Here is a 26,844-nt window from a genome sequence, read left to right on the forward strand (position 1 = left end):
TGATGTGAAATAAGAGATCTCTCTACTCTCAAAAACAGTTTGAAGTTCCGCAGCGCCTCCTGCCCAAACAAGATTTAGCAAACCTTAGAAGGCCATTTGGACTCTGGATTAGAGGTAAGAACAGGCTAGGTGTGCCTAAGAACAGATTATTGCTTGATGATTTGGGGCTGGCACATCCCTTCCTCTGGTGGGAAATTGTCCTCCACCTTACCCTGCAATATTCACCAAGAGCTACCCACACCAACCTTCATCACCCGGGGCCATGAGAGACCTGAGCTTGAGCTAATAAGATCTGGGTGGGAATCTGTTCCTCTTCTAACTCCGCGAGTGACTCTGGCCAAATCCCTTACTTTTGCTGACTGTTGTTTCTCGTATGTAAAGTGGGGATGCCGATCAACCTCCTTGCGGAGGTTGGGGTGCTCCAGAAAATGTGACTTGCCTTCTCCCTCTCCTTGCTTGCCCCTTCTCCAGCAAGTTCATGGAGTGCAAAGGCTTTGCCAAAAAGAACAGCCATTTCCTGTCTTAAAGAGGAAATAATGGCACAGTCAGTGGTTTCCAGGTGCTAGGCTGGGGCAGCTCCACACTGTGGGTGGAGACCTTCCTGAGGAGGGGGAAGGGTCAAAGAAGCTGTGGTATGGAACAGATGACTTCTTGGGAGTGTCTCCCTCCTTTGTCTTACCCAGAGGCCCTCAGTGTGTATGTGTGGTGCATTAGAGGGAATAACAAGCAGGGATAAGCTTTTTCTGTCGCCACTTCCAACAGTGTCACTGTCAATCAACACTGTTAGAATCTGATCATCTTTACAAGCAAATTCTACTTATTAAGATCTGCTCTCAAAAACAGTTTGAAGTTCCCCAGTGCCTCCTGCCCTAACTAGATTAGCAAACCTCAGAAGGCCATTTGGACTCTAGATTAGAGATAAGAACAGGCTAGGTGTGCCTAAGAACAGGTTATTGCTTGATAACTTGGGGCTGGCACACCTATGCTGGTACCCTCAGGGCCAATCAAAGCTCCTGAGAACTTCCAGGCAAGCAGGTGAAAACTGGACTCCCAGTCCTCAGAGTATCACTGCCACATGTAAAATCTTCACCTGCCCCTGCTGCCCACCCTGCCAGGCCAGCTCAGATGCCACCCCCAGAAACTGCCAAACATCATCAGCTGTCGGTCATAAGGGACTTAGGTTGACCAGGGCCATGTCAAATAGTAATAGTCATAATTACATTTACTGGTACTTAATACCTACCGGGCACATAATGTTCTAAGCATTAGACATATATTGACTCATTGAATCCTCACATCCACCTTACAAATTGGTTACTATTATTTTTTTTTTTACATATTTTTTTAATTTTTATTTATTTATGATAGTCACACACAGAGAGAGAGAGAGAGGCAGAGACACAGGCAGAGGGAGAAACAGGCTCCACGCACCGGGAGCCTGATGTGGGATTCGATCCCGGGTCTCCAGGATCGCGCCCTGGGCCAAAGGCAGGCACTAAACCGCTGCGCCACCCAGGGATCCCTTGGCTACTATTATTGCCCTCATTTTACATATAAGAAAATCAGGCATAGAGAGGTTACATAAGTTGCTCAATGTCACACCACCGGCAACTTAAAACTTATTGATGTGAGAACGAGCAAGGAAATTAAACCTGGCCAGAAGCTGGAGTCGGGAACTGAGTCTTGACACCGGCTCTCGGTCTCCTCTGTCCATCTCTGCTTCTGTCTGACTCTGTCCTGCTTGTGTCTGGCCCAACACACATCCCCAACCCCCGGACCGCAGGGTCTTCCAGTTCAGGAGTCCACCATCTCCTAACTTATTCCTAATCCGTGGGCTGGCGAAGCTGGTTGGAGAGTCAGCTAGTGCTGTCCTGCAACTGGCTCCAGGAGAAAGAAAGCCCCCATTTGTAGCCCTCCCGAGTTTGTGTTGTATAAACCCCAGCACGGCTGATGTCAAACGACAACATTCACTGAATGTGGAGCTGGGAAGAGGCGTGCATCGAGCACCCCCAACCAGGTCGGCCTGGACACTGCACTGGCGCCATCGCTACGCCTGGTCTCAGCGCCGCAGGCGCAGTCACGTGTCCACTGCTGGCCAATCAGGTGTGGCTGGGGTCGGGTCATGTGACGCAAACATGGCTGCCGGAGCCCGCCCCTTCCCGGCGCCACCGGCTAGGGGAGGTCAGTATCAGAGACAGCAGTGAGGCCTGTGAAATTACCCAAGTTGTGATCCTGGCTATTCCACACCCTTTCCCCCTGCCGATGTGAACACGTCTGGTTTCCTTTTGGGGAGATGTACTGCAGATTGGGGTTTCACCCTCTGCTCCCGGCTTGGAGCGCGGGCTCCAGGTCTGAGCTGATCACGTACAGACTTTGCAGTCACAGTGATTGGCTCGGGGATGGTACCTAACCCCGTCCCAACCAGAAGACCCGATTAGACTACCTGGGGCTTCTGGGAGAGAGACAAAGGCTTGACTGCTGGAAATCTGGGACCTGTGAGGCCGGAGCTGCTGACCGCACAGGAGCCCGAGGATGAAAGCGACTCCGAGAACAAAGCCAAGAGGCGAGCTGGAGACCCCTCTGAGCCCTGAGGCTGGCCTGACCCCTGCACCTGCACCATCCTGTAAGGTGGATGGATTGGGCTCTTCGTCACCCGCAGCCAAGCCTTGCCACACAAGGCCTGGGAGGGCTCCGGGTGAATTCCCGAAGGTGAGCTCCGGGGTGACTCTTGGTAGAATCACTTCTGGCTCTCCAAGGATGCCCCCAGCAAAGGACCAGCCTTGATAAGCCTTGGGGGAATTAATTCCTGCATTTCCCCCTCAGGCAGTCAAAACATGGACCCACATGGGGAGAATGTATGTGAAGGGGGACTTCTTGGCTCCCTCAGTCCCTGGAATTGCTTCCACAAGTCAGGGCACTCATAGTGGACCCTGGAGACGGGCAAGATAGGCACGTGGCTGCCCCTCTGGGAGCGGGGGCTGTGAACCTCACTGGTGGACCCCATACATCCCCAAAGGCTTCATTCAGCATGAGACAAGCCTGGGTGAAGTTTGTGTACCTGCCACTTGATTCCACCACGATCCTCAGCAAAAAAAAAAAAAAAAAAAAATCCCTCGTGGTTGGCTGCCCCCTCCTAGGGGGCTGTAGGGTGACCAACACCAAGCACTCGGCTCAGCAGCTGGGGTGAGGCCAGCCCACAGTACAAGGCCATTTCCCTTGGTCCCCAGGTCTGGGGGGCGGGGGAGGGGAGAGGAGCATGGAAAGGTGCCCCCCAGCCCCGCCCTCGCACAGAGCACGCCACACACCGCCGCCACCCAGGTGCGGGTACAGTTTATTCTTCACAACAGAGAAATACAAAGAGCAGAGGGTTTGGAATTCCTTTGTTTCTTGCCCCATTTAGTGTCTTCCCCCACATTCGAGTTTGTTGCCCCCCACCCCTTTTCTTAAATCTAATGCAAACTTGTTTCCTGAAGCATTGAGGGGCACCTGCCCTCACCTCCCTGCCACCAAGATGCAGACTGAGAAGCCAACAGACTGTTTTCTCTTTTTTAATAAGGTAACTAGTTCTAAATATGGTGGCCTGGAGGTCCCATAGAAAAAAGCAAATGGGGTGTTAACAGTATGTAGAACAGCGTATTTACAGGGTAGTAACATGCGGACAAAAAGCTACAATACTGAGTTATCAGACGACGCAAGTCAAACAAAGGGGTGGGGGTAGGGGCAGAGAACCCCATGGGAAAAAAATACCCCAGGAAACGTTAAACTGGTAAATCAATGGCGAGTTAAGGCTTAAAAAGTGTATAAAAATAACACAGTTAATATTCAAAACGGAACTCCAGATACAGAATATATAGATGAGTTTCTGTCTAGTTTTCTTTTTTTTTTTTTTTTTCCCGGGGGATGAAGGGGGGCTTCTCCGGGCTCTGTACATAGTTCCTATATACACGGACACGCATGGCTTTCAGATTGGGGTGTGTCTGTGGGGGGCTGAGGGCAGGGTCTGCTCCTGGGACCCTCCTCCCCGAGGATCCCTTCCCTGCTGAGGGGCCTAGGGCCTGGACTGGGGGTTCCCCCTCCATGACAGGGAAGACAAAACCCCTCCCTGGGCACTGCCCCATCTGGAGGAAATTCTGGAGGGGAGGGGTCCTAAGCCCAGGCCCACTCCCTCCCCACCCCCGCTGCCCACAGTCTGGATGGTGGGAGAGGTAGCCAATAGGTTTCCTGGCCAGCACCGAGGTAGACTGGGGTGGTCTTCAGGGCAGTGGAGGGCCAGGTCTTACCCAGCCCACCCTCACCCCATTTCCCTGGGCCTGCGCCCAGCCCAGCCCAACGCTGCACCCTTTGGTCCTGCGGATCTCTCAGCCCCTCTCCCATTTTGCCTCCTGAAGCCTCGACAGCCCTGGTAGCTGCCGCATCCCTCTGCTCAGTAATGCCCAGGGCGTAGCTCGAGAGGTGTGAGCTGGACACCTAGGGGTGAGTGGCTCACTCCAGCTGCCTTCTGTCCCCTCCCACCTGGGGGTCCCCTTTGCAGTCCAGAAACCCAGGCCTGAGCCTTCCCTCAAGACCTGAGGCTGTGGCAAGAGAAGGTCCCACGCTGCCCTCTGTTCTCTGTGTCCATCTGTCCGATTCTTTTAATTTCTCGGTCTTAGCAGCACCAACTTCTTGGCCAATAAATATCTTTTCTGTTATTTCCAAAACAAACTTAAAAAAAAAAAAACAAAACAAAACAGTGAAGCAAGTGGAGGGTGGGGAACAAAAAGAAACCCAACAGAGAGGTTCAAAGTGCTCTGAGATCGTCTTTGGATGCCACCAAAACAGTCCAGAATCTTGCAGTTGGCCTGGCCGCCCCCGGAGCTGGACCGGACAGGGCTTCTGCAGCCCAGGCTTTCTGGAAGGTCAGGAAGGTCATGAGAGAGCTCGGCTGTTCCTGGAGGGCCCCTGGAGGAAGTTGGGGCCTGGTGCTGCCTGGGTCTGTGTCTGCCAGTGGGCAGGGTGGGGCGGCGCCTTGGGTCGGCTCAGATGAGGGAAATTCGCACCGGGATGCCGGGGGACTCCGTCCTCTGGGGCGAGTGGTGGCTCACCAGGTGCTCCACCACTGTATGTTTGGACATGTGCTTCATCAGGTAGGTCTCCTGCGGGCAGGGGTGAGATTCAGAACACGGAACCAACCAACCAACCACTGGCAAGAGATGCGGGGGGCGCGGGGGCTGCAGTTCCCACAAGTGGCCACTGGAGGGCTCCTTGGTAGGTGGGCCAGCTAATGGGGAGCAGCCCTGGCTCTAGGGCATCAGAGGGCAATGGGCATTAGGTCTGGTGATGCTGCACGCTGCCAGGGGTGAATGCTGTTCACTTACCAATCTCTGGGCCCACAGCATGCCAGCCGGAGAGCTGGCAGGCACCGGCTTGTCCCTCGGCAGCACCCACCTGGACTTCCCTAGGCCCAGGCCAACAGGCTATAGCGGGGCATGCTGGCCAAACCTCAGCCTGCCATGGGGATCACGCATAGCTGCCCCCATCTGGCTGGTGCTCCAGTGTGGGAGGAGCAGGAGGCCTGGGTCTGAGCTGGGTTTTGCCGTTTCCTAGCAGTGGAACCTCAGACACATCATCTCATATGTCCCAACCCTGTTTTCTCCTCTTGAAGACCCAACCTCAGAGGGTTGCTAGAGTGGGCAGAGCTCCCAGCATGCAGTATGGGTTAAGGGGACTACTTTTTCTTTGGTCTCTACACTGCATTCCAGGTGGCGATGGGAGCCCTGGCCACTGCAGCCACCTCCAATCCCCACCCCACTCGACCCTCCCTGGGTAAGAAGCTGGACCTGATAGCACTGGTGACTTGCAGAAGCATAAAACTGGGCATGTTCGGCTCGCCCCTTGAGTGTCCCCACAGGTTCTGCTAAGTCTGACCTGAGGCACCCACAGGTGGGTGGGTGAGGTGACCTCAAGGCTCACCTGCAGGCCCAGAGGCCCTCACACTCAGTGGGAGGAGGTGGAGCACTTGGTGAGCCACCACTCACCCTCCAGCCTCAAACATCACCTTGCTCAGAAAGTGGTAGAGCAAGCCCTCAGGTGTGGTGGCAACATGCTATGAACCACCACCAGAGGGAAGCAATCAGCCACGTCCACACTAGGAAACCATTGTCAATGAACACATTGCAGGGAAAAAAAAGGCCCAGGCTGGGGAGGGTGGGGGTGGGGAAGACAGGGTGGGGGGATCAACAGATTTTAAAACATACTGATTGGATGCAGTGTAGGGAGCTTATTTATTTGGATCATGATTACAAAATCAAATTGTAAGGAAATAAAATTCTGGCCTTCAGGAGACAAAAATGTGAACACTGACTGGGTATTTGATGATACCCAGTGGCGAATGGTAAAGATATCGTGGATATGTTCAAAAAGAGGAGTCCTTTTGCTGAGCGTTCTCAGCAAATTCTCAGATGGAATAATATAATGTCTATTTTACTTCCAAAAATAAGGATATGGATGAGGCAAGATTAGTTGATGGCTCTGGAGGCTAATGGAAACAGAGTGTTCACTATTCTAAAATGTTTCTTTTATGTATAAGGTAGTTTAAAATTCAATCCATTAAACTTTTTTGTTTTTTTATAAAAGGGATGTTGGGGTGCCTGGCTGAATCAGTTGGTGGAGCATGTGACTCTTGATCTCAGGGTTGTGAGTTCAAGCCCCATACTGGGCATGGAGCCTACTTTTTAAAAAAGGTATGGCAGCTTAATTTAATTACAAACAAAAATATATTAAAAATAAAGGTCATTATTCTTGTTCTAAGGAGTTCAGTTCAGGGTGGGGCTGCAGGCCAGGTGAGCTGGGACACCTCCTGCCCCCAGAGTTCAAATAGACTCCATCTAGAACTGCAGCCACAACTCTGGCAGCCCCTTCCCTGGGAGCAGGTGTGAGGAGGCAAATGTTGGGGCGAAGGTCAGCCAGCTGAGTGGGGCTCCTCAGTCTGGGGTGCCCCACCTCGCCCCTGGGGGCCCTTCCCTACAGGTTCTGCCTTCTTTCATCTCTCCTCTGCCCTGTGAACTCCAGGGAAGGAGCAGTGTGACGCAGGCCTGGCTGGCACCTGACATACTGCTGACCACCTCACATGTGCCCCCTCCAGTCAGTGACCTTTCAAAAGTACCCTCCAGACAGTCCCCTCCCCACCACCCATGGCTTCCCATTTCACCTGGCAAATATCCAAACTCCCTAACAGGGCCCCCCAGCCCTGTATGACCTAATTTTCTTTTAGTTCCTGGGACACGCCATGTTTGTTCCACCTCAGGGTGTCTGCATTCACCAGTGCCCTGCTTGGAAGGTTCTTGCCCTCCTTACCCTTCAAGGCTTCACTGGCCCCCTCAGTTGGCCTACCCAGACCTACTCCCCTTTCCCAAATCCATTCCAGCCTCCCTGCTGCTTTATCAACCTACATTTCCTTCAGACCAGTGGTTCTTGGTCTGAGGAGAGCCCCTCCTCAGACCTCAAATGCCCCAGGACATTTGGCAGCATCTGGAGGCATTTGGGGTTGTCAGAGCTTAAGGAGGGGGTTGCTGGTGAGCAGAGGCCAAGGCTGGTGCTAACATCCTATAATGTACCTGACAGCTCCCCACCCCCAATGAAGAGGGCCCTGGCCCAAATGTTACCAAGCACTGAGGGTGACAAACCCGGCTTAGAGCAGTTACCACAACTTGTCATTCCATGTTTATTTGTGTAGTTACTTGTTTAATATCTGTCTCCAGCCATAGACTCCAACCTCCCTGGGGGCAAAGAATATGTGTGTTTGATTCATCGTGATGCCCCAATGCCTGGCACAAGTGTTCCGTAAACACCAAGTGAATAAACAGCTGTGTTAGCAGACGTTTGTTAGGCACTGTGCTGGCCAACAGCCCAGTGAGGTGAGAACTACAACCTCCTCTGTGTTACAGATAGGGAAGAGGAGGCCCAGTGCGCTCTGTCTGGGTTTACGTGGGCTCTGTGGACCAGAATACTTCATTAGCTGAACACACGCACCCAAGCGACTTGCCAGACTCCCTCTGGCGGGTGCCGAAGCGCCTCTTTGCTTAGGGAGCCTTCCCACCCAGGGACAGGGGGTTGGATGAAAAGACCCTGTACCCTTCAGGCCTTTCGAGAGACGAGGCGGCTCTGGGCCGAGTCACTGAGCCCCCTAGCGGCCACGATGGGGCCTGCAACTTCTCCAGTGGAGAAGGCCCTTCCCGCTCCCTGGCTCTCAAGAGCAGAGAGGCGGGTGCCTGGCGCCCCCACTACTGCCTGGAGTGTTCCGGGGCCCAGAGGAAACCACGCCCGGGAAAAGTAGGCTGAAGGCCACCAGGTGGCCGGGAGTAGGGCCTAGGGCAGCCAAAAACAGAACTGGCTCTGCCACCCATCATGATCTCGGAGAGTCATTCCCCTCTCTGGGCCTGTTTCCTTGTCTGGAAAGTGGGGAGAATCTACAGATCTGATGAGGAGGAGGCTCCCCAGGGACCCCAGGCACTCACCGAGGTGTAGGCCCGCCCACACATGCTGCAGCAGTAGGCCTTGGCGTGCTTGATGGCGTGGGCCGAGAGGTGGATCTGCAGGGAGGCGGAATCCGAGTAGGCCCGGTAGCAGTTGGGACACTTGTAGGGCTTGTCCTTGTTGTGCTGGCGCTGGTGAGACTGGGGGGGGGGGGGTGCACAGCAGGAGCTCAGGGGCCAGGCAGGGCTCCCCAGCCCCACCCCCTTCTGCTCCCTTTGCACCTAGCAGGCAAGAGCCAGGCATGCACTCACCTGGAGGTTGGAGAGCTGAGTGAAAGCCTTTTCGCAGCCAGGATGTGGGCACTTGTAGGGTCTGTCGCCTGTGTGGATTCTGTAATGGGCAGTGCAGTGAGGTGGAAGTCCCTGACAGGTACCCCAGGCCAGCTCCAGTCCCCAAGCCCTTGGACGGCCTGCACCTGCACCGTGTATCTGGTTCCCAAGCTTCCCGGTCTCCACTCCCCAGAGAGCAGCACCAGGCAAGAGCTGGGAACTTCAAAGACGACGCCCCCCCCTTCTCCTTCCTTCTCTGGCCTCCCACTGCCAGTCTGTGACCAGAGCCCCCCTGCTGAATCCAGCCCACCACCAGCGCCTACTCAGAGACGCACTCTGAGACCCAGCCCAGCCTCCAGCTACACATCAGGGGCTTGCACAGACGGCTTTCTGCCCCTCTCCTCTTAACCCACCTGCAGACCACCACGGAAAAGAACACAGATCCACAGCTTGCCAGGAACTGCCCTGTCCACCCTCCTCTTTCCCTCAGAAGGAAGCCTCTCTCTCTCTGACTGGCCCCCAATTTCTGTCTCCTGCCCTGTCCCCACACCAGAGACATATCCATGGTGGCTACCTGGTCACCCCAGCTACTGAGGGAATGCAGGACAGTGAGGCCTGAAGTTCAGCCCCTCTGTCCACTCCTACTCCTGGGTTCTCATCCTGGCTCTACCATCTACAAGCTGGGTGACCTTGGGGAAAGAAATCCCTGGGCCTCAGTTTATCTGCAAAATGGGCATAAAAATATGACCTCACTTCACTTTGTGAAGATCACATTAGATAAAACATGTTAAGGGGCTTATCCAAGTGTTGGCACAGAGCTGACTCAGTAAACACTTGCCAGTATTACTATCATTGATTCATTCAACAATTATTACATTGGGTACCCGTGTGCCAGGCACCATGTTTGGTACTCGGAATGAACAAGACAGACAAAAAGCCACTGCCTCATGGAAACAAACAACAAACATAAAGTAAGTAAGTAAGTCCCATGTAGAATGTAGTCAGTGCTGTGAGAAGAAAAAAAAATAAGGTGGAGGGAGCATGAATGTTCTGGGATGGTGGTGGTGGGGGTATGTGTGCTATTTTTTTTTTTTAAGATTTTATTTATTCATGAGAGACACAGAAGAGAGAGAGAGAGAGACGCAGAGACACAGGCAGAGGGAGAAGCAGGCTCCATGCAGGGAGCCTGATGCGGGACTCGACCCTGGGATCATGCTGCGAGCCAAAGGCAGACGCTCAACCGCTGAGCCACCCAGGCGTCCCGGTATGTGTGCTATTTTAAATAGGGTGGTCAGGGTGGGCCTCCCTGAGAGGGTGACTCCGGACAGAGTGATGACTTCAGGGCTGATGTGGCTTATTTTCTGCTCAAGTCTGCGCTGCTGCACATGCTTGTCTGACAGCCCAGGTGAGGAGGAGGTGGGCCCAGAGCAGGTGTGCAGCTGCTCAGGAGCCCGGCACACGGGGGCGGAAGCCCCGTCCTCCATGCGAGCCTTCCACTTTCAGCCTGTGCTTGTCCTCTGTCACCTGTTCTGGCAAATCCTCTCTGCCAAGCAGGTGGGCAGCGGAATGCTGGCTGGCCTGAACCTTGTTTCCCTCATTTGCCACCGAGCATCAGGGGGAGGGAAAACCCGGCCCTGGCCACTTGGTGTCGGTTCCTGTCCCTGGTGCCCCAGCCCACCTCGCTGACGGGGCTTGCTCTGCTCATCAACAAACTGAGCAAACAAATTGAGGTTCCTGTCGCAGCAGGCCCCGTGCTGGCCAGGCCGGAAAGAAGAACCCTTTCTGCCAGCAGTAAGACCCTGGCTGCCCACTACTAACGTGGATAGTCCAGATTCCTTAGTGTGGCATTCAAGGCCCTTCACCATGGGCTCTGGCCTCACCTCCCTGCTCCTCTGCACCCTACCTCCTGGTCGGAGATCCGTTTCTCATCAGGCAACCTTGTCTGACTGATGACTCTGCCCGCCACACCTGTGTCCCAGCTGCATCCCCAGGAAAGGCAGCCACCCCCCATCCCGCCATCTCCTCCATGAGGTGGGGACCGGAGGGCAAGCACAGGGCAGCCCACAAGCTGCATGGAGACTTGCCAAATGCCACCGGGCTGGCCTGGTTTTGAGAACCCATATTCGACCTGTACATTTCTGGCTGTCACACACGTGGGGACTCATCCCAGCTATGGCACCCTGTCTCTACAACAGAAGGACCTTAACAGCTATCTGGACTGACCCGGCCTGAGGCCATAGCCCTCCATTTCATCCCATTCTCATTCCCCTCCAGGGCTGGGGTATTCCTTCAGCTGCAGTTGAAGGGCAAAGGAGGGCAGCCCGAGTGGCGCAGCGGTTTGGCGCCGCCTGCAGCCCAGGGTGTGATCCTGGAGACCCTGGATCGAGTCCCGCGTCGGGCTCTCTGTATGATGCCTGCTTCTCCCTCTGCCTGTGTCTCTGCCTCTCTCTCTGTCTCTATGAATAAATAAATAAAATCTTTAAAAAAAAAAAAAAAAAAAAAAAGAAGGGCAAAGGAGACCAAGGGACCCTGGGACATGCACTGATTTTGTTCTAACCCACCCCCCCAACAACCCACCCCAGAGTCCTCACCTCCCACTGGGCTTCTCCCCTGCTCTCAGCCTCCATTCCCACTGGCCTCCTCTTGGCACCACTAGATTCCAGGCTCCTTCCTTTATCCAGGCTGGCTGTCCCCTCTTCTGGGCATGCTTCCCTCAGATAATGGCTGGTGGAAACCCATACTCCTATTGTCAGCATAGAAGCTTTGACTGGGCACCTTTCCTGACTCCCTAGATCAGGTCTGCCCTCCGTAGCCCTCCAACACCCCCCGCCCCAAGCGTTGGTACTTATGTTGTCACCATCTAGTCACTGTTTCCTGGACTGCCTCCTGAGGCCAAGTGCTTCCCTGGTCTCATTTACCACCATTACGCCAGGGCCTGGCGCAGGCTCAGCTCGAGGACATGGTACGTAGTCATGGACTGAACGTAGGAAAGTGAGTTTTCTCTCCGAGGCCGGTCACAGTCAACAGTACTATGCTCCGCACAACCAAAGCCGTCCGTACTGCACAAGTATTTGTTGACTGCCTGCCCAAGCACCCTCCAGAGGACATCAGGTCCTTCTTCAGGGACCCCACCAAGCCCTCCTCCAGCCTCCTCTAGTCTAAGTGCCAAGGCTGCCTGGCCTCCTCCCTGGACTCCCAGCCTCAGCCTTGCCTCCCCCCACCTGCCCTGCCTCCTCCACCTGTGCAGCAGCACAGGGACCTGACCTTGTCATGACCCCACCTGGCAACCTCCACCGTCTTTCCCTTTTCTAGGACAGAGTCCAAACCCTGTGCCTCGGTATTCAAGGCCTTGGTTTCTAAAGCCTCGCTCTCCACCACTGCTCTCCCCAGTGCGGCATCCTTCCAACTTCCCCACAACACACGTGCAGACACATACCCCAGCAGGCCCCAGAGAACTTTGCTTGTGCTGTTGACCGTCTCTAGGAAGGGTTACAGACCCTTCAACACCTGACCCAGATGGTCCTCCCCACCACCACATACTTCCCTTTTATGAACACTTCCACACCCACCAGCCTCCAGGTCACAGAGGGCTTCCTCTGGGCCAGGGCTTGCCTCTGACCATTGATCGCCCTTGTGTGTGCCACCCACCAGTGGGCTGGCTCTGAACAGGCTTTGGGGAGTGCCAGCTGGGTGACTGGAGGGCAAGGCTGTGTGCTTTCCCTGAAACAGCCCCCAAGCTCTTCAGGCCCTGAACTGCGAGTCAGAAGTAAGTCCTCAATTCCCACAGCACAGTCCTGCCTTTGCCCTGCACCTTCTCAGTAGGGGACAGCCCAGCCCCAGCTCCCACAGGGGCAGTGAAGGGGAACTCACCGTGGACCCCAGGCAATACAGGGGCCCCACCCCGGGGCCCCAGAGACTCACTCTGTTGTGCCTAGCACCTCCATCCAGCCAAGCTCCTTCTGCAGCCTGACTTCCGCAGCCCCTTCCTCCCTGTGCCACATGCAGGCTCCTGGGGGATCTGGGCTTGAACACACTTCCATCTCCTCTTAGCGGAGTGACCTTGGGCAAGTGACTTTGCCCTCCTGACCCCAGTTTCCTCAGCCCGAAAACGAGGATGATAATAATAACCGAAAGGACTGTAAGGACTCAGTGACCTATTCTAAGGGTGTTCCTAAGATACTTTCATGGTGATAGTTTTTTAATGCATTCATTTCTATTTAAGACAAATACTTTATGAAAATCAAAGAGTTTACTCAATGTTTACATAAAATCATTGAAAGTTCATTAGTTCTCACTGGTCTTTTATTTCCCAGGTAATAAAGGACGTAGAGTGACTGTGCTTTGTAATTCACATGACGCTAAGTTCGGCGACTGAGCCTTCTGCAAGAGGACTCCCTCTCCCTGGAATTTTTCAGATGTGCTATCTCTTACTTAGAAACACAGATTCACAGTGTAGGAGGACTCTACCGATGCCTTGTATGGAATCACCTTCTGCAGGGCCAGGCACCCAGGAGCCTTTGACAAGGACTAGTTGTTGTTACGATTTTATTACCATGACCATCATCATTGGTGGAACTCGAACGACACCTACCCTTGCCACCAGCATCGGTCCACATGTACGCATCACAGAGCCCAGAGAAGAGAAACAAATGCAAAAAACCAGTTTTCAGCCTGAGTAAACAAATCCAGTCACTTGTGCCTTTTCCTATAACTCACTAACCCACTCACAAAATGCTATCCCTGATTTTGGCATCGTGATGCTGCGCATCTGTGATCTTATATACATGTGCTAACTGCTGTTGTATGTGTGACAAATGCTGTTTTTGTTTGATGACTGGACTCACTACAAAGTTCTGCTGACTTTCTTTTGAACTACATGTGGTATTTATTATTTACTGGGCCAACCCTGAATCTGAATTTCTAGAACACTCTGCCAATCACCTGCTTTTCTTTACTTGCTGTGTCTTCCTTTCACGGGAGGTCCCACCAAAATGCTCTAGCTCCTCTAAACTACAGTACCAAAATGCTCCCAGGCACATCTTTCTCAACAAGCAGAGTAATCTTGCTCAACCTGTTTCTAACTCCCATTTCTATTACATGACCAAGGCTGGGTTAGCCTTGGACATGATCGTCCTTTATTCCCATCATTACTAGCAGTCACCCTTGGAGGATGGATTTGATTTATGCCCTGATTAGTTCTCTGTGGAGGGGCAAAAAGCAGGAGTGAGTCTCTGTGGAATGGTAGGAAACAAGGAACCTGGGATCCCTGGGTGGCGCAGCGGTTTGGCGCCTGCCTTTGGCCAAGGGCGTGATCCTGGAGACCCGGGATCGAATCCCACATCGGGCTCCCGGTGCATGGAGCCTGCTTCTCCCTCTGCCTGTGTCTCTGCCTCTCTCTCTCTCTCTGTGTGACTATCATAAAACAAACAAACAAACAAACAAAAAAAACCAAGGAACCTGGATTCTGGTTGCTTCTTTATATCTGGCTTTTTTTGTTTGTCTCTCTAACGGATTCAGGGACTTGTGGGCATTTAGGACACCCACCTCTTTGTCACTGGATTAGGACACATTGGTTTAATTATAGGTGCCGCTGTCTAATGGCTAATAATTTGTCTCGAATGTTAATAGGACCCTCTTACGTTGCTTGTTTGGTTTCCTACCATTATGCACTCAAATCACTCAAGAGAAAAAAAAAATATGTGTCCTCGGGAATAGAAAACTATCCTTGGATCAAAAAACATCAGCAAAATATCCTCCCCTTCAGAGGCCTGTTAATTTTTTGCTGCTTTTATGGTCATGGTCTTGTTTAATATTTTATTTTTTATTTATTTTATTTTATTATTTTTTTTTTTAAGGAACCAAATTTTATTTTTTTTTATTTTATTTATTTATGATAGTCACACACAGAGAGAGAGAGAGGCAGAGACACAGGCAGAGGGAGAAGCAGGCTCCATGCACCGGGAGCCCGATGTGGGATTCGATCCCGGGTCTCCAGGATCACGCCCTGGGCCAAAGGCAGGCGCTAAACCGCTGCGCCACCCAGGGATCCCTTGTTTAATATTTTAAAACAAAAGTTTACTTCTAAAAAAAACTAGGATTCTTTTTTTAAAGATTTTATTTATCATGAGAGAGAGAGCATGTGTGTGAGAGAACACAAGCACGGAAAGGGACACAGGAGAGGGAGAAGCAGTCTCCGCTGAGCAGGAAGCCCCATGCAGGGCTCGATCCCAGGATCCCGGGACACAACCTGAGCCAAAGGCAGACGCTTACCTGACTGAGCCACCCAGGTGCCCCAAAACTAAGATTCTTCATACTTATCACTACTTGCTACTAATGTTTATTTTCTATTAGACCAAGGCTCATACCTGCCTAGGCTGCCCACCTTGTGCCCTAGCCTTCTCAAATCCAGGCCTCAAAGCAGAATAATAAAGTTATCAAAGTATCTCTTACACCTAAATGCTCTTGGACTTTCTAGATGGCCACCAACGACACCAAAGATTTTTTCTTTGATTTATAAGAAGAGGAGTGCTCTAAATGATCAAGTGTTTTGTATTTTCTAGTTTTAATTAGCAAACACTAGAGCGAGGGCTGTCCTATAAAGATGCAAGCGTAAGAAAGTTGGCAAATCAAAAGAAGAAACGCTCAAGTTGGCTCAGTCAGTTAAGCACCTGACTCTTGATTTCAGCTCAGTCATGATCTCAGGATTGTGAGATCGAGCCCCTGCATTAATTTTATATTTTATGAAAAAAAAAAAATTTTATATTTTATGTGTGTGTGTACATATATATGTGTATAAATAGATATTTATATGTATTATATATATGATTATATGCAATTCATATAAATATATAGTATATCATATAGAATTATATATATGTGCACTTTAAAAAATTATTATTTATATATTCATGAAGACGCAGAGAGAGAAGCAGAGACATAAGCAGAGGGAGAAGCAGGCTCCCTGCAGGGAGCTCAATGTGAGATTTGATCCCAGGACCCCGGGATCATGATCTGAGCCAAAGGCAGACACTCAACCACTGAGCCACCCAGGCGTCCCTATATATGCACTTTTTTAAATGGAGACAAAAAAAACAGTAATTTATTTTCATGTACAATAAAAATCAAAAAGTAATGTTCTTAAAAAAATTTTTTCTACATTTAACTACACTTAATTAGTGACAGTCCTAACACATGCTTTATGAGATAAAGTAGAACCTAAAGATGGCTCAATGCCCTTGCTGCCTCAAGTATGTTCTTAATCTGAAAAATTGATCATACATTATATCTTAATAGAAGACTCCACTCTCCTCCATTCTGACATTGTCGATTGTTAAAATAAATGTTGCTTATTACAATAAATGGGCCATGTAGTCTTATCAACAGTTCCCCATCCCAGCTGCCTAAAGGCGTCTACTTCAGGTCAGAAGTTGAGTCTTCTGAAAAAGACATTAAGCTTGAGTAAAGGCCCGTAGCACACACACTTGGCTGTCTATTCTCTCAGGGAATAGATGATGAATGAGCACAGCTTCCACGCTGATGCCATCACCTTGACCGGACACTGCCTGACAAGAAGGCAGGACCCAAGACTCTTCAGTCCAGAAACAGACACTGTGGCAAAGCAGACTACCCAAGATCAGCAGAACAGGTGTTACGACCTTGAACTGAATGAAAGTGATTTAACCGGAGTTCATTTCTATTTCCTAAAGGGGATATGAGAAGACCCTTTTCTTCTTTGATCTGCCTCTAATCCTCAATTTAGGAGGCTATGTTTGAACAAGGAATAAAATATTTCTTAAATGGTGCCTTCGCAACTAACCCTTCAGAATTCTGGGGGAAGAGGGAAACTAAACAAAGTTAACATAGATATAAACTCATGAATTATCAAGGAAATTTAAAAATAATTCTGTTGGGACACCTGGGCGGCTCAGTTAGGTGAACATCTGACTCTTGATTTCTGCTCAGGTCATGATCTCGGGGTTGTGGGATTGGGCCCTGCATCAGCCTCTGTGCTTAGCACGGAGTCTGCTTAAGGATTCTCTCTCTCCTTCTGCCCCTCCCTCCCTTGTCCCCCAACTCTCTCTCTCTCTCAAATAAATAAATAAATCTTTAAAAAAGTAATAAAATTAAAAAATAGTTCTATTGAAACAGCATGTTACTGGCCCCACCTACAAAACTGCTCAGAATAATCGCTGACAAATACAGTGCCTTTACTGGGATCATTTACTCCTCGTGGCTGTTAGTTTGGTAAATAGGGTCAGTAAGAATCTGTCCCCCTTCCCTACAGGATATAATTGGGTAAATCAAATTTGTAACCATGACCATGCCAGAAATGTCACATTTAAAGACAAATTTCATTTAATTAGGCATGACAAGCCTGAGAGCAAAACACAAGGGCCAACCTTCACATGTGGGAATGTGACCTCCCTAGGAAGCTGCACTAGATCTGCTCCCTGGCTTGTGAAACCCCAGCCCTTAAGGTTACAGAAAAAGTGGCTCCTGCCAGCCCAAGACACTGACAAACGGGAAATCTGCAAAAAGAACGTACCCTGACCGTTACAGACTGTAGGGGCAACAACCCAACAAATCTGAACTGAATGGTTCTAGCTTTCTGATCCTAGATAATATCCTAAGAAATTTTTTCACACACAAGATTAAAATCATGACCCCGGGGTTTTGCGAGGTCTCCTGACAGAAGTTAACTCTGAAACCTCAGTGTCACATGCTCTGATTTTAATAGCCATACAACCAGCAGGACTTTGTTTATTAATCACCCCCGCCCCCCGCCAGGGGCATCTGGGTGTCTTAGTTGGTTAAGCCTCTGCCTTCAGCTCAGGTTGTGATCTCAGGGTCCTGCGACGGAGCCCCTTGTCCAGCTTCTGGCTCAGTGGGGAGCCTGCTTCCTCCTCTCCCTCTGCTTCTCCCCCTGCTCATGCTCTCTCTCTGTATCTCTCGGTCTCAACGAGTAAACAAAAAAAAAATCAACACCTCATTACATATGCCTGTGTCCAAAAAAAACTGGCCAAACTTAAAAAAGAAATCAAAGTAATGACAAACATCAGAAAATTGCTGGAACAAAAACAAAAACAAAAACAAAAGAAAATTGCTGGGACACACTTCGATGGTCAAATCCTTATACCTCGGGAGGCACAGGAGCGATAGAAACAGAGGCTTGCCCTGCTGTCACTCTGCCAATGTTTCTTACTTATCAAACCTACACATTAGGTCTCCGAGTCCAAGAACTAGACAAGGCATTCTGCATCCTGTGATAAAGCCTACTAAGACCATGGACATATACAAATAAATCACAACAGTGATAACAATTTTTAAAAACCTAGAAACAAAAACTAGGGTCTCTCTGTCTAGCATTAGTCCCCCAAAGAGAGAAAACTTGATTGCTTCAGGCGAATTACAAGCTCCACAGCAAAAATCACCTTATCCCCGACTTTTACAAAGCTGATATTGGCCAACAGATAGCAATGCTCACAGATGTGATCATCACTGGGGGAGAGAACCACTGTGTCTCTTCCTCTCTGAAGGGATGAACTGCAATCTTGGTAACCTTTGGTATGTTTCTTTAAATACCTATGGTATTTTTATTTGGTGAGTGCCAAGTTAGCCTTTCTGATGTCTGTATTCCCCTGCAAAAATTTGTCTTTCCTCAAAGCATTTGTATTTCTGAGGCTGTCTTTCACACACTTCGATAGACTGTATGCCTATGAGGACAGGGATTTTTGTCTGTTTTATTCACTGCTGTGTCTCCAGCACCTAGGATCATGTCTTTCTTAGAGCAGAGGCTCTGTAAATATTTGTTACATGGATGAATCATATGCCCTATAAAAGATAGTTCTATTTATTCCACAAATATTCAACAAATGCCTAGTTGCTTGTTACGCTCCACACAATGAGGATATGGGAATGGAGACGACCAAGCCCTTGCCTTCAAGAACACCCAATGTATTTGGGGTGGTGGGCAAAGAACCTGGCAAGACAGCCTGCCACTGCTCTGATGGGGATGCACATGGCCTGTTGGGGCCCCAGGAGGACTTCCCTGGGGGAAGCTGAATAGAGAGATGGCTAGGAGAGGGCCAGAGAAACAGGATAAAGAAGGTAGAGAGTGTTTCAGGTAAAGGACAGCAGATGAGAAACACTGGGAAGGGCAGCATAGTAATGATGGCAGAGGCCAGTGAGGTCTATAAAAGTCCTATTATCAGAGGCCTCAAAAGCCAAGTAAAGGAGTTTGGTCTTGACCATCAGGGCAGTAGGCACCTAAGAAGGTCCTTGCACCTGGCATAGGTGCTGAGCTGATACCGGCTGCAGGGGGGCAGCACCAGGCAGGCCACTCACCTGGTGTGCTGCTGGAGGTGGGAGAGCTGTCGGAAGGACTTATCACAGTAGGAGCAGTGGTAGGGCTTGACGCCCAGGTGGATGCGCAGGTGCTGGGCCAGGTAGGAGGCGTTGGCAAAGGACTTGGAGCAGTGCGGGCACTTGTGGGGCTTGGCCTCGGTGTGTGACTTGGAGTGGATCTGCATCTCAGACTTGGTGAAAAAGGTCAGCGGGCACACCTTACACCTGTGGGGCAAGAGGCACATCATACCCGGGAAGTGTAAGCTTCTGCCTGTAAGCTCAGGGGACTTCCGCAGCACACAGACCTCGCACCTGGCACAGGGCTTTCTTGTGAGGAGTCCACCTTGGAAAGACAGGGGGCAGCCTGCCAACCCAAGCATCCTCCAATGTGGAGGTGAAGGCTGTCCTACTGGGGGCCCATTTGTAGCAGCAGGGGAGTGGGTTACATTTCCCCGGGAGGAGAGGCACAGCAGTCCTGGAAAGGTGTGCCCAACACTCCTTACTCCTTAACACTCAGGAGTAAGAAGTTCTCCTCTGGGCTGCACATCAGAAGCATCTGGGGAGCTTTCAAAAAGGGCTGACTGGACCTCTGCATGTCCCCCCACCTAACAAATTAAATCAGGATTTCTGGAGGTACAGTCCTGGGATTGGCATTTTCTGAGCGCTCCCCAGATGATTGTAACTTGAGGGCTGAGAACATTGTTGGAAGGGAGGAAGAATCAGACTCCCACATCTCCAGGCTGCCTGTGAGGTTGGCTCCCAGCAGCCCTGCACATGCATAGAGTACAGCCCCCAGCCCACCTGCAAAAGGTCAGAACTCCCACTCCTCTGGGCCTGGCACCCACCCTCAGCCCCCAGGGTCCCTCTTTCCAACCCCAGCTGCTGGGCATCTAGGGCGAGCCTCTGCCCCATGCCCATGTGGACCCCCTCCCACCAAGACCCCCACCTGTATGTCTTGCCCTCCTTGGCAGTCTCGCCTGAGGCCAGGATGGGGTAAGGGACTACGAGGACAGGCGGCCCCCCTGGGTTCTCCGCCTTGATCTTTTTGCGGCCGCGCTCGGACTTGGGGGGGCCAAGCAGGCCGTGGCCCTGGATTGTCTTGATGGAGTCCAGGAGGGGGGGGCTGGTGATCCCTGAGATGAGGGTGGGGGACGAGGCGATGAGGCGGCTCTGGCTGGTGGTGGTGGGTGTGGACGGGGTGCTGGTACCCGTGCCTGCACTCGACTCGGACGTGCTCACAGCCGGGGTCCGGGAGGAGAGCCCCAGACCTGTGGAAGACATGGGGGTGGGGGCAGCTGCAGAGTCCTTTCCGAGCCTCCCCTTCCCTTCGTAAATTACCCAGGGGTGACTCCATGAGAGCCTGTGTACGTGTAAGATGCCTTACACACCTAAGGACTAAATTGGGTTGGTAACAGAGGCCCTTTGGAAATACTTCAAACCACAGCAAAAAAGCACAAAGATGTTCACTACTGTATTATTTGCAATGGCAAAAATCAGAGTAATCAAAATATGCAACATGAGGGAAGAGGTCAATAAACTGTGATCAACCTTCTCTACTGAATATTAACTGCCCATTAAAGAGATGATGTTTGTGAAATGAAACACACGCACAAAACAAATGAACAGACATGTTATATGTATGTACAGAAAAAGTAAGTAGGGGAAGAAGAGGTACCAAAAGTGATGTGGACAGTGGACAGTAAGGTTAGGAGTAAAAAAAATTTTTTTTAAGTTTTTTGGCTTAACTGTACTTTGATTATTTGACAATGAACTTTTTCAAAAACTTCTGTAATACAAGGGCGCCTGGCTGGCTCAGTCAGAGGAGCAGTGTTCAACTCTTGATCTCGGGGTTGTGGGTTCGAGCCCCACACTGGGTGTAGAGATTACTTTAAAAAAGGGTAAAAAGAAAAAAAAACTTTTGCAATAAAAGGCATTCTTTTAAAAATGAGAGGACTAGAAACATTTACAATATCAGGTCAAGCAGACCACAAGAGGAAAGTGGTAATGATCATGTAACAAAAACAATGCTGCTTTTAGAAAGAAACTAAAAATCCATCCACTGAGAAAGGTAAGATCCAGAGATAGACAACTGTTTGTGTCACCTGCTGCCAGCAGGAGTGTGCATTTATCACCCTCGATGGAAGGCTGATGGCCAGAAGCCATTAATATGTCAAATGTACCTAACTTCTGACAAACCAATGACTTTTAGAAATGGCACATGAAGAAATATTTGCGCATGAGCACAAAGATGTGTGTATATGGACTTTCTGTACGACCAAACTGAACACAACCAGTTTGTCTTCAGCAGGGGCTGTGTAAAAAGATGTGGTCCATCCTCCCTATAAAGGACTGAGCAGCCACAAAAACAAGAAAGACGCTATGGCGTGGTGGAGAGAGAAAGCCAAATGTGCTGTTGTCAGGTGAAAAAGCAAATCACAGACAGTATGAACCCATCTATTTAAAAAAACACACACCTAAGCTTCATATGTATGTAAAAGACAATAAAGATGTGTGTGTAAATGCTCAGAAATAGATCTGAAAAGACACACCCAACTAAATTTGTGTATAAATTGTGGTTTGCTCTAGAGAGGACGAAGAATTTTCTGGTAAAAGGAGACTTTCATACTTTGTCTATCTGCTTCTATTATTATTTGAATTTTTTTACCTGGTGAATTCATCCATTTTTTATATCTGTGATTAAAGAATAAAACAAAATAAATTATAGAGAAAACATATGAAAAGGCTAACAATAGTAGGACTCGGGCTAATTTTTTCTTTTCAGCTTGTCTGCAATTTCTAAATTTTCTATAAGGACTATGAATTACCTTTATAATTAAAAAAAGCATTAAACATGCTTCTCATAGAATGGTGAGTAGGAAAAGTGAGTTGAAGTCATGGGTAAAGCCCTACTACAAGCTCAGCAAAACACACACGCATATTAAAAAATAAACAAGATGGAAAAGGAAGGAAATGAACCAAAAGGCTCTCTAAGCTGCTGGGTTAGGAGCTGGGGATTATAAGTGGGTTTTTTTCCCCCTTAGTTTTGCTTTTTTCCAAATTTCCCTTAATATGCTTATATTACTTTTTTAATATTACTTTTATAATGAAAAAAATAAATTTAATAAAATCATAATAAGGGGGGGATGTGCAGAGTGTAGCTGGTGAGGCCTCGGGGGAGGCTCACTGGGTCCCATAATTCCTGGGAAATCTGAGAAGGGGCGAAGGAGGAGAGAGGCAGGGGTGAGCCAGGGGAGGAACAAAGGCCCAGCTGCAGTGGCCTCCAGAGAAAGCCTGGCCGCCAGGCTCTGAGGTAAAGGTCAGGCAGCCCTGGCCCCGTGATACCACCTCAGGATGTGCCCCACACCCTGGTATCAACCTACCCAAGACTGAACTCACCTTTTTCCTTACTAGGTGCTTCCTCCTATGATTCCACCTCCCGGGCAGTGCCTGGGGTGCTCTCTCACTCCTTCCCACTCTTCACCCCTACGTCTAGTCCAGCACCAAGCCCTGTCCATTCCCCTCAACAAGTCCCAGATCTATCCCCTTCTCTCTATGCCCACTGCCTCTGCCTGATCCAGGCCACCACTCTCTCCTGCAGATCTCCCTGCTTCCTCTCTCAGCAAGCCAGTCCTCACTTTGCAGCCAGACTCAGGTCTGCAACCCAAATCTGAGCATTTCCCTCCCCTACTTAAAAATCGTCCATGGCTCCCGGTTGCCTGCCGGTAAAGTTCCAAACTGCACAGCCTGGCCCACAGGGCCCTTCACATCTGGTCGGCTTCCTCTCTGAGACCAGGTAGAGCCAAGGGTCATTAACACATGGGCTCTGGAGCCACGCTGCCTGCCTCTGCCTCCTGCTGACTGTGCAACTCCGACTCAGTTTCCTCATCTGTTAAATGGAGACGTCAGAGTGAACAGGAAACTGCTGTTTCGGAGTCAAAAATAATCACCTGTTCAACCTCATACTAGCAGTACCCACCCCACAGGACTGCTGGGAGTAATGCATGAACACCACCGGCCACACACAGGGGCTCAACTGGAGTCAGCTGCCATATTATAGTCACCACCATCATCATCGTCGTCTGGCCCTCCCACCCCGACAGGCCTTCCGACGTGTGCTTTCTACACACGTACCCGCCTTGCACGTGCTGTTCCCTCTTCCTGCTCCACGGCCCTCAGCCAACCTGCACCTGCACATGGCCCTTTCCCTCACCCCCAAGTCCGGTCAGGGCTCTTCTCTGGATTCCGTAAGTTCCCAGGAGGCAGCGCCCCACCCCGGTCAGGGTATGGGGGTCCTCCCAGGCCAGGATGGGAGGGGACCTTCGCCCCGGCCCGCCCGCGGCAGCCCCGCCCCTCGCCCGCTAGCCCCGCCCCTCGCCCGCTAGCCCCGCCCCTGGCCGCCGGCCCCGCCCCGCCCCGCCGGCCCGCCGTACCTGTGACGGTGCTGGTGGCGGGCCGCGCGTGCAGCGCCACGTCGGGCTGCGGCACTGCCTGCGGGTGCAGCCCCGGCACCTGCTGCAGCTTGGGCAGCGACATGACCGCCTGGCTGCTCTCGGCCGGCGCCGGCGGCACCAGCAGCGGCTGCTGCGACGAGGCCGACGTGGGCGGCAGGTGCGGCGGCCGGATCTTCTCCGCCATCAGCTGCTCCTTGATCTTGTTAATCAGAACCAGGTTGTCCAGCTGCGGGCGGGAGAGGAGAGGCACTGAGGGGGCTGGGGCCGCGTCCGGCCCCTTCCCCGGGCCGCCGGTCCCCCGCGAGCCAGGAGCCCCGAGCCCCGAGCCCCGCAGGCCGGGCCGAAGCCAGGGCAAAGCAAAGCAGCTCCAGGAGGGAGGGCGGTCGGAGGGCGCTTGGTCTTACCTGGCTGGGCATGGTGGGAGGAGGGGGCCAGAAGTAGGGGTTGTTAAATCGAGGCTCGGCCATCCTGCGGGGAGAGAGCGACTGTCACAGGGACCCTCCCCACCCGCCTGGGGCGAGCTCCCATCAGCCGTGCCCACTCAAGACTGGCCCGGTGTCTGGGACCCCTGCCCCTGTGGGACCCTCATCCTGCAACAGACCCCCTCCCAGGCCTGGGCAACAGGTCTCCAGGCTGAAAAGTCAGGAATTCAGTGTCTCCCTCTGTGGGCCCCAGAGGGCAAAGGTCAGAGACAGATCAGCTGTGCTCCCAGTCCCCCCATCACCCTGATGTGGGCAGACCAACCCCCATCCCCTAGAAGGGCCCAAGGCTGCAGAGCTGACCCCATGGACCCATGGATTCCACACAGAAGCCCCCCATCTCCCCCCTCCCAGACAGAGACACATTGGGGAGTCTTGGAGCACTTTGTAAATGGCCATAAAACAGAGGTAACTGTCCAACCCTGATCCCTGCCCTTCTGACCACTGACCCCTTGAAGGCAGACATCCTCATCAGAACAAGGGGGCAGCCTGGGTCATCAGATACGGCCACTCTGAAGGGCAATTTGGCACGATGGTTTAGAGACCCAAATGATTATTGCCCTGAGACCTGAGAAAGTGTACCTCTGGAGAGTTTTCAAGAAACAAGCATGGACGCGTACAACATTTTACCTACAAGAGTGTGTCAGCATACTGTGCTTAAGGAGGGGCTTGGGGAGGCCTGCGGCTGGGGCAGTTTAGGACTCTTCAGTAGAAGTATGTGACAATCTACTGGTGGCCCTCACCTCTGGCAAGTTCCATGGCAGGCCCGTGCAATTAGAAAGCCATTCAACCATGGCAGTGTGAAAGATGGGCCTGCAGAGCTATCTTACTCTTCCAGAGGGTTCTAGTCTTCCTGCAACCCGGGAGTAAGTCAAGAAGTGACTTACAGGGACCATCCTGAAGACTCTTGTTCTCCATCAATATTCTCTTCTTTATCTCTCTCTTACAGAAATTACTAAATACCGACTGGTATTGCTGTTGAAGTAAAACTTCCAACAGGCAAGGCCAAAATAAAGTGCCTTCAACCTCTTTTCCTGGTCCTAGAAGCCCAAGGAGCCCCTACTGGAACTGTAGGCAGAGGGTTTTAGGAGAAAGCTCTCAATACAATCTAATTTCAACACTTTTCATAATGACTTCTAATATAGATTATCCTTGTAATCTTTACTTGAGAAATAAGCACAGGAGGTATTATTACCCCATTTTATAGGTGAAGAAACTGAGGCTTGGAAAGAAGGGGAGGACCTGTCCAAGACAACAGGGCTAGGGTGCCAGAGTCAAACTGGTAACTAGATTTGCTCAAGCCATTTGCTCTGGGGAATTTGCTTTGCAAACCTCAGTCCTTGCTTGAGCAAACACCCACATGCAAAGAGCTAGATACCTACACAAAACATCCTCTGCCTTTCACTCCCAGCCTGGGGGCTGCTTGGGGTCTGAGCCTGGCCAGGCTGAGGGTCAGAGTAGCCTCCTCTAGGGTGGCTGGGACAGCCCCTGCCCTCTGAGGGCTCTCCTGCTCCCTCTACCCACAGACACCAAGCTGCCCTTCCCTCAGCCCAGCATTAAGAAGCATTTCCTGCCTGGAGTTCTCCCTGAGTGTTCCAGATCCCTTTCTCAGAAAGACCTCAACACAGTAATGACAGAAGGCTGCCATCTACCAACTGCCTACCTTGTACCAGACACACTGACACTCAAAGACAGGTACTTTCATCATCCCCATTTTGTAACTGAAACTGAAGTTCCCAGAGGTGGAGTGACTTGGTCAAGGTCACACAGCAAGTAAGCAGAGCTGAGATTCCTGCTCTAATTTGCCTGACTCCAAAGTCCAGCTGATTGGTCCCTTAGTTGTCCAGGGGAAAGACAAGGCATCCTGACTGCTGGCTTGTGATTATGTCCTGTCTTAGGATACAATGAGCACCACCCCAGGGGGCGGGCACCCACTCATCCAGCAGCGTTAGGACCTGTCTGTCCCTCCCATCTGTTGCCCACCAGGGAAAGTGTGAAGGGAACTGAGCTGGAGAGCCAGGGAGTGGAGGCTCCAGGCTGGGGGGAAGGGGACCCAGGAACTAGATACACCTATCTCACCCATCTCAGTATCCCCAGCAGCCAGGCCCAGAGGTGACCAACAATGAGAGCTGCACGACAGAATGAATAAATGAAGGAATAAGAAGAAGAATTCAAGGCAACCACACACAATTTGACAATTAACAAAGCTCTTCTCTGACATTCTCCTCAGAGCCCCAGGAAGAAGGGAGTATCTGCATCCCCATTTTGCAGAGGGAGGCACTTTGCTCCAGGCCACAAGGACAGAGAGACAGAAGGGAGCACCGCACTGCACTGCTGGGCATCCGCTCTCAGAGACTGAGTTCTCATCTGTGAAATTGGGTGAAATAGGCTGCTCCGCTTCATTCCTGCTCTGGCCCAGGAGTCTGCCTACCACACCAGCTGTTCTCAGAGTTCTGGGGGAGCTACCTTCTCCTCCTCTTCAGCTCAATGTCAAGTTCAGGCTTCCCAAAGGCTCACCCCTACCCCCAATCAGGGAGATATGGGGGGAAGAAGGTGGCTGGCCTAGGGTCCCATGGCTGGGATAGAGCATCCTCTCTGCCACTTGTCAGGCTCCTGGGCAGACAAGGATGCCCCTCCCCCTGGCTGGGGCCATGGAAGAAAAGGATTTGCCCCGGACCACTTAATCTGATCCCCACAGTCTCTGCCTAATTTCTCCTTGTCCTCCTCTGGCTGGTCTTAAGTAATTTAATGATTCAGTCTGTGCCCCTGGCCCTGGTGTACACCTGTGTG

At 51.2% G+C, this 26,844-nt stretch overlaps 1 protein-coding gene across 7 annotated transcripts in view; it reads right to left on the reverse strand.

The window, feature by feature from the left end:
* Positions 1-3,532: 3,532 nt before the first annotated feature.
* ZNF362 (zinc finger protein 362) overlaps positions 3,533-26,844 on the reverse strand; it is a 40,404-nt gene continuing 17,092 nt past the window's right edge. For all 7 annotated transcript variants that reach the window (XM_072827164.1, XM_072827170.1, XM_072827166.1 and 4 more), the window contains 7 exons: positions 23,980-24,043; positions 23,555-23,801; positions 20,071-20,392; positions 19,125-19,349; positions 8,763-8,841; positions 8,493-8,651; positions 3,533-5,132 (listed from right to left, as the gene is read on the reverse strand). In XM_072827164.1, coding sequence (XP_072683265.1) covers positions 5,016-5,132; positions 8,493-8,651; positions 8,763-8,841; positions 19,125-19,349; positions 20,071-20,392; positions 23,555-23,801; positions 23,980-24,043 — 1,213 coding nt within the window. In that variant the 3' untranslated portion in view covers positions 3,533-5,015. The remainder of the gene's footprint in view (positions 5,133-8,492; positions 8,652-8,762; positions 8,842-19,124; positions 19,350-20,070; positions 20,393-23,554; positions 23,802-23,979; positions 24,044-26,844) is intronic.

The sequence above is a fragment of the Canis lupus genome, chromosome 5, assembly GCF_048164855.1.
Source record: "Canis lupus baileyi chromosome 5, mCanLup2.hap1, whole genome shotgun sequence".
Classification (NCBI taxonomy): domain Eukaryota; kingdom Metazoa; phylum Chordata; class Mammalia; order Carnivora; family Canidae; genus Canis; species Canis lupus.